The sequence below is a fragment of the Aedes aegypti genome, chromosome 2, assembly GCF_002204515.2.
Source record: "Aedes aegypti strain LVP_AGWG chromosome 2, AaegL5.0 Primary Assembly, whole genome shotgun sequence".
In the NCBI taxonomy this organism is placed as follows: domain Eukaryota; kingdom Metazoa; phylum Arthropoda; class Insecta; order Diptera; family Culicidae; genus Aedes; species Aedes aegypti.
Window position 1 is genome coordinate 209308982 of NC_035108.1, and position 19410 is coordinate 209328391.

The 19410-nt window shown below is 36.9% G+C and overlaps 2 protein-coding genes across 2 annotated transcripts in view; one reads left to right on the forward strand and one right to left on the reverse strand.

The window, feature by feature from the left end:
• Positions 1 to 351: 351 nt before the first annotated feature.
• Positions 352 to 14954, reverse strand: LOC23687759 (BTB/POZ domain-containing adapter for CUL3-mediated RhoA degradation protein 3). The gene is made up of 2 exons (XM_021843851.1): positions 14600 to 14954; positions 352 to 1395 (listed from the first exon to the last, which is right to left on the reverse strand). The coding sequence occupies exons 1-2, from the start codon at positions 14763 to 14765 to the stop codon at positions 671 to 673; spliced, it is 891 nt and encodes a 296-aa protein (XP_021699543.1). The 5' UTR covers positions 14766 to 14954; the 3' UTR covers positions 352 to 670.
• A 103-nt stretch (positions 14955 to 15057) lies between these two features.
• Positions 15058 to 19410, forward strand: part of LOC5570728 (intraflagellar transport protein 20 homolog) — a 29500-nt gene continuing 25147 nt past the window's right edge. The window contains exon 1 of the mRNA XM_001659270.2: positions 15058 to 15302. Within this exon, the coding sequence (XP_001659320.1) occupies positions 15179 to 15302 (124 nt within the window). The 5' untranslated portion in view covers positions 15058 to 15178. The remainder of the gene's footprint in view (positions 15303 to 19410) is intronic.

Below are 19410 nucleotides of genomic sequence, written 5' to 3' on the forward strand. Positions count from 1 at the left end.
GATAGCCCTACACAAAAACTGTTTTCAGCAAACTTGTTCACCTCGTTAAAATCTACAACTTTGCTGAAGATACCATGAAGCTATTCTTTCAATATGTTTAGTTATGTAATTTATAAAAAAATCGTCAAAAAATTGATTTTAGTCAAACCGTTACTACTTTTGAACTTGTGATTGAAAAAATTACTCAAAAATATATGTTAAAATTCAAGTTATGTCTGATGTTCTGCCAAAATTTCATTCAAATCGGTATATAAATAACTGAGATATAGCTTACCAAAGTTGGTCATTTTGTATGGAAAATCGAAAAAGTTGCAAATGTTTTGTCCAATACTGTAGATATCATACACGTAATTGTAGCTCACAAGACTTCACTCGAAAGGGTGAACACTGTATTGCTTTACATTAGCCATATATTTTGGACAGTGTATTTATTGTGACTGAAACAAATAGGTATATGTGATCTTGAAGCTGGAATTCTTTGACGAAACGAAAGTATAAAGCAGTATCTTTCACACAAACAAACCCCCACGTAATGTAAAATTAAAAATTGTCCTGTTGCTCGCAGCTGTTGATTTTCTAATAAAGGGCAAAACGGAAATGCAAACAGCTTCTTCTTCCTTCAGTTTCTCTTTGGCAACAACTTTCTCCTCAGTACCAGCTGATGTGTGAATCATGTGGGATTGTTCTGCTTGTTGGAGCGCAATCGAGCAAGACCTGTACGTTCCTCCTCCTCATCGCTGGTATAGGACGAAATGCCTCCTACTGCTCCCCGTAGCGAGGTGGCCTGCATCAACTCCTGGTCGGGAGCGTTTTTGTTCTCGTACAGTAAGATGTTGAGAGTTTCTTCAAAAATGCGCGCTTCCGGGAATTCTACCTTGGTGTGTTTCTTATCCGTTGCGTAAACGATGGAAGTGCAGCACACTTCGGCGACCTTCTTCCCATTGCCATAGAATGACCAACAGCAGATTTCGCTGGAACCGATGACATCTTTTATGAAGAACACACGTCCACTAAATCGCAACGAGAGCTTATCGAACAGTTCGATATTTTTCAACAGATTATCATCAGAAGTGTTTGTGTAACTGTACTTATTATTGTGACGATTTATGAGTAACTTCACGACTGGTTTGGTGGCCGTCGTTATTAAATATTGCTCTTCCTTTTGCGAAGTTATCAGCGGAACGCGACAAATTGGTTCCGATTCTCGGGATTCACGTTCCTTCTTAGCCAAAACCTTCTCGCACGCATCGCCCAGTTCCTCGATACAGTAATACTTGGACTCGGCCAACAATTCGGCGATGGCTCTGGTAGTTTCCGGGAGTGCAACGCTTCCATCGCGCAGAAAGTTGAGGATCGTGCCAAAGTGAGTGCCGCAGCGGTCAATGAGGATCCAGCCTGTGAAAGTTTATTGAAAATAATGAGAAAGTATTGAATGAACAGTGCTTTTAATGCTTCCTTATTCTGTTGAAACTCAATAATAAAAATCAATTCAGATGAAAGTTTGATCGAAATCGAATCTCCCTAAAGTATCCATCGAGCTGAAGCTGTATAAGAATTTGATGAGAATTCCAAGGAAAATAACCCTAAGATTTTTATAGAATCCACTAAAGTTGTACTGGCAGTCCACTAATTCCTTTTTCATTTTATTTAAAAAAATGCTTTTTGTATGAGTCCTCTGAAAAATTTGTAAGGCTTGGCACGCTACGTCGGACCCCCCTTGGAGCATGAAATAATTTGTGTACGACCCCTTTTTGGAAAAAAGTTTGAATACAAATAAAAATTACGTATCGTCCTTAATTTGAACTTAATCGATAATGATTCTAAATATTGTAAATTTTGCACCCTATCGGACGCGATGATTTGTTATCGTCACCGGTGAAACCGTCGCCAAAATCGTCGCCAGCCAAGCAACCGCCGTAAATTTGACGTTACACCAGTCTTACCAACACAAAGACAAATCACCTCCTTTGATTGGTTTGCTGGCGACGATTTTTTCAATCTGTTCGAAAGTTGGCGGCGCGTTTTGTTGCGAATGAAACAGACAATATATCGTCCCCTTGATGCTACAACTAGATAACTCGAAATTTGAAATTTTTGACTTCAATATGCCAAAACATTATTCTTAATTGGACTGCAAAATATCCGCAGCTCATAAGCGTGTGATTCAAAATATACATGTTGAAGTTTAATTCTCAATCATTTTCTCTGCGATTAACCATCACCTTGTAAAACGGTAATATTTTTAAAGTTACCCATCCCAAAATTTTGATTTTCGAGTTATCTAGTTGTAGCATTAAGGGGACGATATGATATGAAACAAACGTTTGTAAACGGGAAAATCACGTTGATCATTCTAAATTCATTTTTCCTTCACTTCACCAGACTAAGGCAATGCTTAGCTTAGCTTACAAGGGAAGGTCACGATGGTGTTACACGGGGTTTTCAACCGGACTCTTTTTGTTAGATTCTACATGTCGAAATATGAAAAACCCCAAAGCCTTTCGGGTGATGGACCAGTGGTGTAGCCAGGAGGGGCTCTGAAAGGGGCAATTTTGTACGTATATTATATTATTAAGCAAATTGCAAATTTGACAAAAATATTTTTTTTAGTATCTATTGTGATGGTAGAGAACGGAATTGACATTAATGTATGTTTAAAATGTATTTTCCATGCCATTGGCGTAACTAACATGGAATATGGGCACTCAAACAAATTTGGTTTTATTAGAATAGTATACCAATACTGAACCCATCTTGATTGCGCCTATGGCATGGAAAATACATTTTAAACATACATTCATATCAATTCTGTTCTCTACTATCACAATAGATATTAAAAAAATATTTTTCCAAATTTCCAATTAGCTTAATAATATAATATACGTACAAAATTGCCCCTTTCAGAGTCCCTCCTGGCTACACCACTGGTCCATCACCCGAAAGGCTTTGGGGTTTTTCATATTTCGACATGTAGAATCTAACAAAAATAGTCCGGTTGAAAACCCCGTGTAACACCATCGTGACCTTCCCTTGTTAGCTTAGACTGACTACACATATCAATGGTTGCTATTCCGTGATTGACCGAAGTCAGTGAAAATGCACAAAGAATCAACTAGAAGTTCAGCTGGGATTGGCCATAATCTTCTTCAGTGTGCATAATTCAGTGCCTCTATTTATACAAGGTCAATAACGGCGCCGGCCACGTCCTTGCAGTCAGGTGGGATTGAGGGAAGGAATGTTAGTGTGTAACCTTTGCTATTTGGAGACCGTGTTTGCCTCTGCATCTCCACAAAGGTTACTGGGAGGGATGTTTGTTAATGGGGAGGATCGTTGGGTCAAAGGATTCACTTTGATAAGCGATTAGACCATGATAAACAATAATTTGTGAGATATATACATGCTTATACGTAAATATAATTGTTCATATAATTTCTGTGTAGCGGAAAATTATGCCGACACTTGAGGTGACGAACCATTCAAAGTTTGTTGTATGTAAGTATGTAAGGGTTACCACTCATTGTTGCAGGGCACAGCCGTTAGACAGTAGACTGTCCTCTTTGTATGATGTTATCCAGTTGATTGTTCCAAACCTTTGTTAAAATTCAAGGTTTACTCAAGGCAATCCCAAAATTACAACCCAGATTCTAGCCACTGATCGACTGGTCATGTCATCATACAAAAGGATGTCTCAATGAATGGGGTTGAAGGACCATCCTCTATCAACAATATGTTACTGACAAGGAGTTGGCAATTCCACTCTCCCCATCCATATTGCTTCAATTGGGTATCCTGTATGGTTAATGGTATATTATGATAGATACGATTTGTACAATTGATTATCAATTGTAAATAATTGACTTACCATCAGATTTAACCTCACCTGTTTGTTATTCCATTGTGTATCTTACCTTTCATATATTTGGAATCTTGATATGTAGGGTAATAAGGTACAAAATGAGTTATAGGGCAGGATAGGTCATTGTCGTTTTGACGCGCATTAAATATTGTTTTTCCGACATCAATATTTTTAGAGCATGTAAAGAGGCATTGATTTGAATCTACATATGGGCTACGTATTAGGATAATTATTTTAAACAATTCTTACTTATTCCTTCAGCGATGCAATCGAAACATAATTGGAAAAGGAGGAAGTAAGTTCGCTCTGTTTTCTGAAGTCATTTGTGAAATCTTTTTTTTCTGCTGAAGGACTATTCTGTAATATATATCGTTGAAACACCATATGGCTTTGAAATTATTATGTAAGGTTGTTTTTATATTAATAGCATACATTCTGAAAACTGATGGAAAAGCGGATATCCAACTCAATGACTTTTCATTTGCCTTCTATCACATCATATTAGTGTATGAAATAGTCTACGACCGATTTCTTCACCCCCGCTTAGGCCCTAAACTTAGTTTAGTCAAATGGCAAACGTGATTTACGGCCCAAGCGAAGATGAAGAAATCGGCCCTTGGAAGGAAACAAGTTAAGTCGATTTGTATATGGAATGTTATAAAGATCCTTTCCTTCGGTGACCCATCTTGCCCATCCTTACCCTACTCAAATACATTTTTTTTACAATACACCGGTGATCTCCTCTCCTAAATACTGTTACTAATACCAATTCAGACCGCCTCACTTCGTTGCGATCTTCCTCCGTGCTCTCCATAGTAAAGGTTTTAGATCGACCATTGTTCTGCTGTTTTTTCCCCTCTGGCCAGGTACAACACTTCCTCCCCACACAGATGCACTTTCTCAATATACACTTTTCTCCCTCATAGCACAACAGAACCTGTGTTGGACAGCAGAGCCCGTTTTTGTGTGAATCATACTCTAATACCTATGTGTTATTATTTTTAGAACTCCATGGCTTCTGTCTTCACCAAAAACTCGCTTTCCACTTCTACAAAGTCACTATTCGACATGTTTATTAGATTTGAATTTTTCAATCAATCACTAAACACATTTTAGCATCACACAATTGTCTTCACATAATTTGCCGGGTGGCATAGCACCATCAGCCGAATCAACTTTTCACCACCCGAACTTGAAATAGCGCGGAAGCGAAACAAAACGTGACATGAAATTTCAAACGCAGTCACCCGCGCGCACAGCCTGCTGCGATGATGCGTTGTCTACTGCGATGATTAATGAGTTGCGAACCATTCAAAGTTTGTTGAACAAATACCTAAATGTAACATTCCTACAGCTGTCAGTACGAAAGCATGTGTTATTATATTTTACTCATTTGAAAAGAAACAAAAGACTCAATTGGTTGGGACATCATAGAACACTCTTATTCTTATGCCGACACTTACAGTGGCGAACCATCCAAAGTTTGTTGAATAAAGTGAACCTTTCGCAAGTCTACACTTGTAGTGTCGAACCATTCAAAGTTTTTTTTAATTACAAAAATACAGGTATATAAGGGGTGTTCTGAAAAAAAAAAAATGTTAAACATAAATAAATCATGAATCAGAGTTTGTGTCGACACTCACAGTGACGAACCATCCATAGTTTGTTGAAACATCATATTTACATCCCACCATTGTAACGATTAAATGTGCAGTCATACATATTTTATAGATTAGAAATAGTAGCATGAAACGAGCTCACCAATTGATCCGTTATCCTTGACTGAGCAACCACAATCCACTTTCAGCTTCACTCGTTTGCTCGGCTAGCACTCAGAAAAAAAAAAAAATAGGCGCGCGACCCGAAAAAAAACACGGACGACAGCTCGGACTTTCTTGACGCACTGCCCAGGAGCAAGCGTCAAGGTCGTCGAAAGATCAAAAAGAACGAACCGATCGCGGCACTTTTTAACTTACTCCAACCGAACTCCCCGATCACGCCACTTTTTCACTTACTAGACCGACGCGCGACATGTTCGATCCTGCCCTCGTCGCTCGCTCCGGCAAAAGCAAGCGTCAAGGTCGAAAGATCAAACAGAACTCTCACTTCACCAGACTAAGGCAATGAATACTAAACTCATTTTTTAAATTTCGTTGTTAGTATCTTTCCAAGCATTACATTCATTTCATATATCTAGATGTTCTGTGTTATTAGGAAACACTATCATCCTAATTTGGTAAAACAAATTTAAGTTTTTTTTCACATTTTGTTAACAACCCAAGTAACCTGAAGCCTTAGGGTAACATTATCCTATAGAGCTTATTAAAGTACAAACAAAGTGGAAAAAGGCCCCACTATAGTTGTTTTAATGCAATACATGCAGGCATGATTGCTATCATTGCTAATGCAATATAAAAGCGCAAGCTTTAATCAAACTTTTGAGTATGCATACTGTGGAGTTTCTTGTTTATCTGACATGACAACTTGAATGATAATGATCTTAGAGCCATGGCATAGGCCTATTCAAATGACGTCTCAAATCAGCTGATCGGGAAGCACTTTGACATTTCTTCTATGAAAATGACAGGCCCGTGTTAGCACCGGTCCTCCACCGATGTAAACAAATGCATAGACGGATCTGTCACATGAAAAGGCCTATACTGTGAATGATAAATCACCACACATACTTAGTGCATGACGTATAGGGAGCCGGACCCAATTCTTGGCACTTTTGATTCACTTCGGTAGTGGGGTTTTTTAAAAGGTACAAAGCTCATATTTGGCCACAATATGCGTCGTAGTGAAGTGCTCCTTATTGCAAAGTTTCAGACAATTCGGCCGAGAAAAACCCCCCATGCCAAAGTGAATCATGGAAGTGCCCAAGTGGTTCTGCACCCTATGTGCTTTAAAGAGTGCTCACTTAAAGTTACCCAAAACAAAATAAACAAAAAATGCTCTCACTGTAGTTATTCGATCTACAAGTATTTATTTCTTCAAGTAAGGTTTGGAACGGGATTCGAACTTAGGTTGCTGCTGTGATGCTGATCGATGTAGTGTATTCCTGGTGCACTATTCCTTCATGCCATAAGAGCTGCTGGAATCTGATGTTCTAAACGTACTATTTAAGTTACGTTCTTCAAACAAGGGTAGTGAGTTCTAAGAAATATAGAGAAAGAATCAAGTTCAAACAGATTGTGATGTCGGTCCCATTGATTTTCATAAGTTTCTCTAGGATTACGCCTCCTTTTAAGCCTGTGATGATCTGCTATGTTTCGGAAAAATCAAATCAAACCAATCCATTTTGCATTCCCGTTTACGCCAGCAAAATCAAATGGGTTCGAATGAATGCACATCTTAGGGCGATATTAATTAAGACAATACCATCATGCAATGTTAATGCCACTAAAAAACATGCAACGATTTGAAACTTTCGTAATGTAGATTTAATGTATCATTCCTAAAAATATGCTTTGAAAAAGCTTCTTTGTAGTACAGATGCTAATTTCAAATCAAATTAGGGCAATGATATAATGCATTTGGTTACATGGGAACATATTAAAGACTGTTAATTTTATAAAATGGACACCTTGTTTGTGCTATATCTTTTTTATTTATTGATAAAATTGTAATCGGTTTTCTGTGTATCGTTCAACTATTATTCTACAATACTATGAAAATATAAAATCTAACCGAATACTTTTGGTTGAAGAACTGGAAAGTTTTTCCAAAACCTCCTAAAGAAACTGTTCATCAAAGTTAAGCACTATTTTTCACAAAACCAAAATCCTTATTTTTATGAACAAATTGTGTGATTGTATACTAAACTATTCAAATATAGGAGGAGCTTGAAAAAATCAATAATATTCCACCACTTGACACTAGATCGCTCAAGGGATTAATTCCTTATGGCTAAATTTACTGTTACACCATCCTTTTACTCCTAGAAAAATAGTAAAGTAGAAAGCGTGTTTAAATTTGACTTGGATTACTGTAGAAACTATATTTGTATAAATGTTGTAGAAACTATATGTGTATAAATGCTGCTTACATTACAGTACTAACGTGTTTGGAACATATCTCAAAATTTCTCCATAGTAATTTTCATATAAACCTACATTGTCTTTGGGTCACCTTTAAATCACCACCTAGAAAGCTGAAAATTTCACAGAACACTATTTTTACGGTAAGGATGATAAAGAGCATATGGGAGATTGGATTCTCAAAAATTTTTAAATTTTGAATTGCCCTAGTGTCCACTTTATAAAATGAACAGTCCTTACACTTCATTAGTTTTGGGGATAAACCTGCCTACGGTAGAAAATCCCTCAATAAAAAAGGAAAAAAATCATTTGCAGTTCAGATTTTTTACAGGTGAGTTGATTTCACCTGCTTATAAGAGCAAAAAAGCTTTCAATTTATTTAACCTAAATATACATATAACACAATAATCGTGACAATTGAAGATTGTAATGATTTTTGCCTGAAATTATTAATAATTTCATTTGACATTTGGTCAGTGTTCAGACAGACCGGACTAGATGATATTTTGGCGCTCAAAAGGTACGCAAAGAACTCCACTAATTATAAATTTTCTAATGATATTATAATACAGATATATCATCAAATAGATAAGTTGCATTTTTACAGTGAATAATGCAAATATTTTGAAATTAAGTATTTTGTTCCAATGTTTCAACATTGGATATTCTATGTAACTCATTGGTACTATACAAGGAAGGAAGCTTCAGAATCATTTTAAAAAATATTTTGAATCCTCTGCAGAGCTTTCTTCCTGGTATTACAACAGCTAGTCCATATTGGTACAGCATACAACATGGCTGGCCTTAAAATTTTGATTGAATATAAAAAGCTTGTTCTTAACAAAAAGTTTTGATTTTCCATTAATAAGGGGATAGAGACATTTTACATATTTGTTACATTTGTCTTGAATGCCCTCAATGTGATTTTTGAAAGTTAAATTCTTATCTAGCATGAGCCCTAGATACTTATCTTCATCTGACCAATTTATTAGAACCCCGTGACAACATGTCTACTTGAAGGTTCCACATAAAGAGCTTTTGATTTATGTGGGAATATTATTAATTGAGTTTTGGAAGCATTAGGAGAAATCTTCCATTTTTGCAAGTATGAAGAAAAAATATCCAAACTTTTTTGCAATCGACTACAGATGACACGCAGACTTCGTCCTCTGGCGGAGAGGCCTGTGTCATCCGCAAACAATGATTTTTGACATCCCTGAGGTAACTCAGGTGAGTCAGATGTGAAAATATTGTATAATATTGGTCCCAAAATGCTGCCTTGAGGAACACCAGCTCTTACAGGAAGTCTTTCAGATCTGGAGTTCTGATAATTAACCTGAAGTGTACGATTTGACAGATAACCTTGAATTATTCTAACAATGTATGTTGGAAAATTAAAGTTTTTTAATTTTACAATCAAACCTTTATGCCAAACACTGTCGAATGCTTTTTTTTATGTCTAGAAGAGCAAGACCAGTAGAATAGCTTTCAGATTTGTTGGAACGGATCAAATTTGTTACACGAAAAAGTTGATGAGTGATCGAATGTCCATGGCGGAATCCGAACTGTTCATTGGCAAAAATTGAATTTTCGTTGATGTGGGCCATCATTCTGTTCAAAATAACCTTTTCAAAAAGTTTACTGATGGAGGAAAGCAAACTGATTGGACGATAGCTAGAAGCTTCTGCAGGATTTTTGTCTGGTTTTAAAATTGGAACAACTTTAGCATTTTTCCATTTCTCAGAAAAAATTTGCTAATTGAAAACATTTGTTAAATATATTAACTAAGAATCTGGAAGTTTCTTGATGAGGATATAGAAAATTCCATCATCGCCAGGAGCTTTCATATTTTTGATTTTTTTTATATTAGTTCTCACTTCTTCCAAATCAGTCTCACAGGCATTTTCGAAAACGTTTTCTTGATTGAGAATATTTTCGAAGTCCTGAGTAACTTGATTTGCAATTGGATTAGTAAGTCCTAAATTAAAATTGTGCGCACTTTCAAACTGCATAGCAAGTTTTTGAGCTTTTTCGCAATTAGTTAGTAATAATTTGTTTTCCTATTTCAATGCCGGTATTGGCTTCTGAGGTTTTTTTCAAAATTTTAGATAATTTCCAAAAGGGCTTAGAGCCAGGGTCCAATTGAAAAATCTTGTTTTCAAAATTTTTGTTTCTTAATTGAGCAAAACGTTTCTTGATTTCTTTCTGCAAATCCTGCCATATAATTTTCATAGCAGGATCGCGAGTGCGTTGAAATTGCCTTCTCCTCACGTTTTCAAGACGGATCATGAGTTTAAGATCATCGTCTATAATCACGGATTCAAATTTTACTTCACATTTTGGAATTGCAATGCTCCTGGCTTCAACAATGGAATTTGTTAAACTTTCAAGAGCATTGTCAATATCAAGTTTTGTTTGTAAACAAATGTTAACATCAATATTAGAGTCAATACGTGTTCCATATATTTTCCAGTCGGCTCGAAAATAATTGAAAGCGGATCTGATAGGATTGAGAATCACTTCATGGGATATTTGAAATGTACACACTTAGATTTTTTCACGGATTCCTGTGAAATTTCACCGAAATCTCAATAGCTGAACATTCGGTGAAAATTCACCGAACAGTCTGTGAAATCGTTGAACAAAACCATAAAGAAAAACACGAAAATGGTCCTATCGTGAATCGAACTCTCGACATTTTGATCAGGAAGCAGTCTTGTTACCACTACACCAGCTTACACTGCTGATAAGTGGTGTGCAAAAAGTGGAATAAATGATGGATGATTTCACAGAAGTTCGGTGAAAATAATGCTTTCACCGAACTGTTCCTTGGTATTTTACAGAATTACGGTACATTTGTTTGTTTTCAAGGATTTCAGCGGTAAAATAGATTTCACAGATTTTGTCGGTAAAAAACTAGATTTCACAAGAAAATCTGTATTTTTGTAGTTTACAGTTCATATTCGGTGATTTATTTCACAGTATACTGCGATTTATTCTAAGTGTGCAACAGGGACATGATCAGAATCAAAATCAGCATTATTAATCTATTGGCTACAAAGATGACTAGAGTCGGTTTAGACCAAATCAATCGTACATGGGTTTCTAGAAGAAGAAAGACATGTAGGGCTATCAGGGTATTAAATTGAGAAATATCCTGAAGAGCACTCATAAATTAAAATTCTGCCGTTGGAATTACTTTGTGACCGCTGTTTGGTATTAAAGTCACCAATGACAAAAAATGACTTATTGCGAGTCAATTTTCGCAAGTCAGTTTGCAGCAATTTAACTTGTTGCCCAGAGCATTGAAAAGGCAAATAGGCAGCTATGAAAGTATATTTACCAAGCTGTGTTTCAACAGAAACACCTAAAGTTTCAAAAACTTTAGTTTCAAATGACGATAACAGTTGATGTTTTATACGGCTATGAATGATGATTGCAACTCCCCCACATGCGATCATTTTGATAAACAAAAAAGTTAGGATCTCTTCTGAGTTTGGAACCAGGTTTTAAATAGGTTTCAGTGATAACTGCTATATTTACCTTATTAGCTGTAAGAAGGACGAGCTGTGTCGTCTTCACCATTCAAAGAACGAGCATTCCAATTTGAAATATTTAAATTATTATTTATTGGATCCATTAGAAAAACGTAATCCAATAACAATTTGATTTGTAAATTTTACACCGACTTGGACTGCTTCAGTCATAGTGGTGGCTTTGAACATTGCATCAATCATTAGATTCAATTGTTCAGTTAGAAAATTAAAATCAGAGGCAGACATATCACTTGAAGTGTATACATTTTCTGTTGATTTCCCGTTAGAATTTTCGGTAGACGAAGAGGCGGAGCAGAAGTTACCTGTGACGATAGGGATTTTTTCATTTGATTCGAAACAATTACTATGGGTACTCATAGTATGAACAGGGGAGGAGTTCAAATTACCTGCTACGATATCGGCAAAGGATTTTCCTTGGGTGGATACATTCGAAATTAAAAGATTCGAACGGCTACCCGAAGGATTAAAATTAGTTTGTTAATGAGCATGATAATAATTTTCCTGATGGGTATGATTCTTGAGCAAGCGATCGTTAACTGAAAGATGAGCATTGTTCGATACTCTACCAGAGAAATTCCGGAAACGACCGTTATCGTAACGGACATTACCGTTCATCTGCCTGACACGAGCCTCGACGATTCGCCTACGCGAAGGGCAAGCCCAAATAGAAATAATAATTGCAGAAATCTGGCTTGGATTATTACTAGGGTTCTCACATCACTCTTGGCAGGATTTTCAAATGATGGTGGGTAACATTGGTGGGATTGAGTTGGATTCTTATAACATTTTTGACATGTTTCTAATATAAAATTTAGAGCAGGAACTCTAACGAAATAAATTATGACATAATCTTGAACACAACTCCTTCGCGAGATCAATAGAGAATGCTGAGTAGAATTCTTAATGAATCTTTTGTAGAATGTTTTATAAACAATTATCTCCTTAATTTTCCTAAATGAAATTTGGGTTTCCTTATTCGTTTAAAGGAAATGTTGGAGCTGTTTTGGCCCGCCACGCAATATTATTTCTGGGATATGACTCGCAATATTATTTCTGGGATATGACACCGTGGGCAAACCTGCTATAAACTTTTTATTAAATGAAAGAATAAAAATATCTAAAAAAAGTTACTTAGGCTGTGAACCGTTTCACCGATTCGTTTAACTTTTAGTTAAAATTTGACACCTTGATAGTTATTTTCCCTCAAATGGTTAAATTAAACTTCGCGGTCGACCCATTTAATTTTTTACAGTCGAAGAGTATTTCAGAAAAAAGTTATCAGATGGAAAGTTTTTTTTTATTTAGATCGTTTATTCAAAGGTTCACACGGCGTATCCAGCTTTACAGAGCCGATTTCTGCTTTCTACTATGCGTAGAATGTTCAAAACCATTGTTACATTTATTTTCAAAAATAGCATTTTTTCCATCAGAAGATGTATTGATTTGCGCATGATCAGTGTTTGGGGAACACTGATCAGAACAAGTCTTTTTTGTTCCACTCTCTTTGTTGACCCGCCTCGATCGCCGTCGTTTGTTTTTCGTCCCATTGTGTTCTGTGGATGAGCTGGATGCTTTGTCATCGTCAGTCCACACGTCGTCGTTATTTTGATTTGTTTCTTCTGGCTCCTCTACGTTAACTGGAGAAGGAGATTGATGATCGATGTTTATCGGCGGGAAGTCCTCCTTAGTGAACAGCCCGACGGAAGATGTCGATGTTGTTGATTCTGGAAGTGTTTTGCCAGCAGGAGCGATGCTTGAATCTGGACATTTCTTGCCAGGATGGAGCGGTTGCGCGCATAGGCGGCAGGATTTAGGTTGGTTGAAATAAGACACCATTGTAATTTCATTCTCAATGGTAATGAATGAAGGTACGTGTCTAAGCAGATTCATCCTGAGAACTCGCACTCCATTGGATAGTCCCGGGAAATAATGCTTCCATTTCTCATTCCGAATGGAGATTACCTCTCCATATTTTAACATATGGTCGGCGACGGTGGCGTGACTCATCGCCGGGGGAAGATCGTGGACACGAACCGTCACTGCCTCACAATCCACGTACACGGGAATCCGAAATTTTGTGTTTCCACAAATCATTGATCGCTTCCAATTGTGTTCTGCTTGGTAGCGCGCAACGATTTCATGCGACTTCATTTCGATGAGCACACAGTTGCGTGAGTGATGCAACTGAATGCTCCTAATATCCGCATATTGGAGTTTTAATTCACTCTCTAAAAATTGATGCACTCTAGCCACTTCGGGGCGAACAGGTAGCACTAAAATCAACCACTAGGGTGTTTTTTCGCGCACCGGACATTTTCCAAAAACTCAAGCGTGTGCTAGATTAAGGGCGTAAGTCGCATGATCGATTTCTCTTCATCGATCCTCTCTTCTTTGAATAAAGGTGACAAGATGTGGGTTTGTTAGCATTTTTGCATTTCAGGACGTTAGGCAGCGATGCACTCTTGCGTCCTAAGGTGAAAAAATGCTGACAAACCCGCATCTTGTCACCTTTATTCACAGAAGAGAGGATCGATGAAGAGAAATCGACCATGTGACTTACGCCCTTATTCTAGCACACGCTTGAACTGCGAAACAAAGCGAGAGGTAAAGAATGACGTCCGACGCGTGCGATGTCTGGCTATCAACTGACAGATGGAAAGTTATTCTCAATTTACCGGGAGCAGAAAATAACTTTTGAACTGTCAAGCTTAACCATTCTAGAGCAGCTGCTAGGGTTATTTTCATCCGGAGGGAAATAACTATGACTAAAAGTTAAACCAAGAGGTGAAACGGTTCACAGCCTTAGGATTAAAAAATACTGATACTGTTTACTATTATTTGTAGCTAATTCTTTGTGATACAACAATAATTTTTAGAATTAGAATTTGCCACAGGAATCTCGAAGTACATAGGATGTGTATAGTGCACTTAAAATTCTTTCCCAAGACATACCGAAATTATCAGCGTTTCGAAATTTTGCAACCTTCATTATTGAGTCACACACTTCCAATTCAACCAACAGTATACAGATCATCTTCTGCCTTCTTTTTCATGTCGATTCAACTCTCTCTCTATCGAAATCCAAGGTGAAAGGCAAAACAAAAGAAGTGCATATCCGCATTCGGCTATTCCCAGAAATCGCTTACCTTCGGAATCGGTCAGCACTTCCATCCGGCCGCTGAACATGGCCCGGAGCATGGTGTCCTGCTTGCAGAGGGTCCCGATGGTCGTGTAGTGCAGAGATCCGCCTACATTCAGCTTCACGTACTGGGATGGGTTGCCCTTGATGAGGGTTTTTTGGTCACCCGACATCCTGGACGATTCCCCGTGGGACTCAATTTTGGCGGATTGTAGCTACACACGGGACACACACGTTTCTCGATGGCTTTTTTCGTCGGAACCGTAACAATCCGATTAGTTTTACAATTAAAATTTACAGTTTTGATAGCAATTTCACTATTTTCGTTGTCTGCTGCCTCTTGCGTTCAGAGGGCAGATGATGATGGATGACAAAACGTCTGATGGTTGCTGTCAAAACAGAACTACAGTAGAGCCGCATTTATGGCACCTCGTATGAACATTATTTTTACGCAAGCAGCTTATATGAAACTTGCATGCAAGGTAACCATGGTAATGGTTGATCCAACATTTTAAATAAAGTTGAATAATGTTTAGAATACTGTATTTATTGTGTATGAGTTCTTCAGTAAAGTGCGGTTCTAGAGATGAGTGAAGAATTTGGAAAATCCGGTCTTTATATCGATGATTTGTACACACTACGGGTGATTGATCCAGAAGTAGCCAACGAAACTAACGAGTTGAAGGATGAGTGTGAACAGTTTACAGATAGTAAGCATGAGATTGATCCTACGAATTTTCTGAATATTTACACTTCCCGTCAGATATAAAGACTCGCTTGAAAAAGTATTGCAACACTCAGCTGAATATTGAATAACCCTGGAAAGTTTAGTATCACGTCAAAACATATGATACTAGGGGAAGACGGGGTAAGAGCGCCCGCCGGGGTAAGACGGACCACCTTCAGTTTGACATGAGGACGGCGATTTTCTAGAAAGTTCACCAAGCACTTTGCATAAACACAAGATTTTTGACATTTCAAAGCATTCAGGGTGATACCAACATTATTTTTTTCATAACAAATGTCAAAAACAAAGTTTTTGCTTGTAGATACTGAATTTGATCTAATTTTAACAGATGCTCACTTATGGGTTTTGGAAGGGATTTTTTTGTCAAAACATAACAAATTACCCGTCCATGCTTTAACATAAATGTGAAATATGCTTCAGTGAAGTGAAATATGAATTGTAAATTTTTAGCTTTGAAATAAGACTCTACTTGTGAAAATTGCGCAAGCGGGGTAAAACCGACCACTGCACAATGGTCCGAGGGCGGCCAAAACCTCAAAAATCAAAGTTGTTTTATCCGAACAGTAATATTTTTCCCGACTTCCTCAACACTTCTGTAATTCGAATCCAAAGTTTGAAGCAAATTCATTGGAGTTTGAATTTTTTACAGCTCCTTGAGTGGACCGTGGACATGATTTTTCAAGAAAATTAATATTTACGATCCATTTTTCACAAGCTATTTATGAATTTAAAGAGAGCTCAAGCCACAATGGTGTCTTCAGAGAAATTGTTTTTATATACATCAAGCACACCTGAGTTGAATAAATGTTTTTATTATATTCATACAAAGTGAATTAAAGCTAAAATTGTTCAAAAAACATATTATTTTTTTTATAAAAGTACCCTAAGCCATTAGTAGCCCGTGAATGCCCGCGATGAGAATAAGTTCATTCGAAAGCTAAAAACAAAAGCTTTCAGGTAGGGTACAAATTATTTTGCGAAAGCTTGCGATAGACCACTTTTAACGCATTTGAAGGTGTACGGAGTGTTATTCAAATTAAATAATAATAATCCTGTAATACGCTAGTACATGCATTGTAATCGCAGTAGCCATGAAATGCATCCCGTCCCGAGAAAAAAACGAAAAACTCGCTTCAATCTTCTTCTTCTTCTTCTTGTGATTTCTAGCGTTACGTCCCAACTGGGACATAGCCTGCTTCCTAGCAGGCAGGTGTTCTTATGACCACTTCTGGAGTTATTAACTAAGGACTTTCTATGCCGATTGACCATTTTTGCATGTGTATATTATTTGGCAGGTACGATGATACTTTATGCTCTTGCAAGTTGAGAAAATTAACTTTACCAAAGACCCTGGACTGGTGGGATTCGAACCCACGATTCTCAGGTTAGTCTAGCTGAATAGCTGCGCGTTTACCGCTAGAACTCTCTGGGCCCCTATGTATGCAATATTCTGGTGTTATACCTTAATTAAATATTGTCTATACCTTTATTCGATATTATTAGGATATTGAACAACCTTGAATTTAAATTTGAGCTGTCACTTAATAAAATAACACAAATTATCTCGGCTTATTAAGATGGTTGAACGAAACTTTTTCCTTCGACATGCAGCCTCCAGATAAAATGTAACAAACTGAAAAAATCATTCCCTACGTGGACTTGCTTTAGCTGTTAAAACAAGTATAATAACAGACTGAAGCTAAAGGCATGACATGCTAAAACTGATTAAATGGATGAACTTCCATAAAGGCAGGGATAGATCTGAGATATTTATGGATAAATGTGCATGAAATTTTCACATTTTTTTCAGACGTCACATAAATTTCAACATATATTTTTGAGTGGTTTTTCCAATCACGAGTTCATCGTAGTGTTTTTTTACAAATTTGAAAAATTGGCGCATTTAATAAATAAGGTGATCATTAAGACAAGATGAACATATTTACTTATGATGGTTTTTGTGTACAGCTTCCATATCTTTACTACTATTCATCGTTAATATTTTTTTTGTCAAAAATTGCGCTTTAGTCTAGTTGTTTTACTATTGCAGTTGTGCATGGAAAAATTACTCAAAAATATATGTTGAAATTCAAGTAACGCCTGGCATGCTGTGAAAATTTCATTTCAATTCGTCAATAAATAACTGCGAACCAGCCTGCCTAAGTTGACCATTTTGTATGGAAGTTGAAAATGTATTGTCCAAACCTGAATATTCTTATTAGGGTAGAAGTACCGGTTTTGGCCATACGGCAGTTGTAGCCATAGTGCGTTATACACCGTTTTACACAGTCAATCAGCATGAAATTTTTTGTGTTCAGTAGATCACATTCACATGATCGAACTACATCCATTTACTCGTCCAAATTGATTCAAAACATAAGAAAAACAGTTAATTTTCCTTATAATTTTAACTCCCGTACACCTTATTTGGCCAGGGCACTCCCAATTTGGCCACTCTCATGAGAAATCAATGCGATTGGCCAATATAGGAACCGAAGTTAAAACTCTGGCCGAAACTGGTTCCGTTGACCTATATTGACCAACGGGGTTTTCAAAGCGAAAAAATGGTTTTAGCTCTGTTTTGATATTTTACACACATAATATGGATTGAAAACTTGCATTTGACATATTTGTAGTGTAAAAACGGATACCCATTTAATTTTTGTTGACGTTATCTCTTAGGCTGGCCAAAACCGGTGGTTTTACCCTATCAGTCCAAAATCGAAAATAGAAGTCCTTAATAGTTCAACATGGCATAAAATATGTCAAATATATGATTTCAGCTATTTTGAAGAGAGTTTGAGGTTTTGTCCGACATTTGTTCTAGATCGAACCACTGTGCACTGTTGATGGGGTAAGACCGGCACCACCGGCACCCCTAATTTATACCAAATATAATGTCTAAACCATTTTAAAAGTTGTAACTACGTTGTACATTACTATTCAAGTTAAATAAAATCAATTTTGTTAAAAAAAAAACAAACTAAATTCGCATATTTTTGAAAAATATGGGTGTCTTAAGGTAATGATAAGTATATATCTAAGTTTTTTGATATAATTAACTCTTAAAATGATTCAATATCCACTTGAATCAATGTAGAATTCATAAAACAATATTCTTTTTAGAATAACAGGGAACTGATATAATTTTTCGCAAAATTGTGAACGAAAATCGAGGTGGTCGCTTTTACCCCGTGGGTGGGCGGTTTTACCCCGTCGCTAAAAATAAACGTGATAAGAAATCACTTTTTCAAGCTTCAAGAAATAAATATTTTTTTACAAATACAAAGCCTGTGATATTTTTTGATCATGCCCAAGGCTTCAAAAAAAGACATGCTGCACCCAAAAAGGATTCATTGATTCTTGATTTTGACATGTGAATTAAATTGCTTAGGCGGGCGGTCTTACCCCGTCTTCCCCTACAGTCGCCTCTCCACATCTCGATATCGAAGGGACCATCGAGATAGGGAGAGATCGAGATTCGTGATCAAACGTCAACATCCCACCGCAAAATCGCTAGTGTTTGGAGGTGATTTATTTGCCAAATAACCTCCAAAACATCACCCCCAAGTTAGTTCTAATAACCTCCGTTATATGAAATATGGTGGCGCGTCGATCGTCGCAAGTTTATCGTTAAACAGTCAATAAAGAAATAAAATTTGATGAATAGGGTGAATTATGTATTTTCGACAGGCTAAGGATATGTCTGTAAACGGCGATCGATTATCTGCCTTAGATACTATTGTTTTATTATGTTATGATACTTATATGCTTAGTGCATCATTGTACTTTGAGTTTCTGGAGAGAAAAATGCTTACAAACTGTAGCATTAGCTGCTAAAATAGCGTTTTTAACGGCCTGTCTGTTATACATTTCGGACATCAAATATACATTTTGGACACCCTCATGTGAATATAATTTGGACAGGTCCGTTATCTCAATATCAATTCAATGGTTTCTTAAAAAGACGGTCATATCATAATGTTCTAAGAGTATACATGTGACTCATGCATTTTTTCGCTTATTGGATTATTGGATGTATATTAGTGATAATCAATAATTTCATTAAA

Excerpts from the sequence above, each read along its gene's own strand:
- LOC23687759 (XM_021843851.1), bottom strand. The coding sequence starts at position 14,765 with ATGTCGGGTGACCAAAAAACCCTCATCAAGGGCAACCCATCCCAGTAC. Across the intron at positions 1,396-14,599 it reads AGTGCTGACCGATTCCGAAG|GCTGGATCCTCATTGACCGC; the intron begins GTAAGCGATTTC and ends AAACTTTCACAG.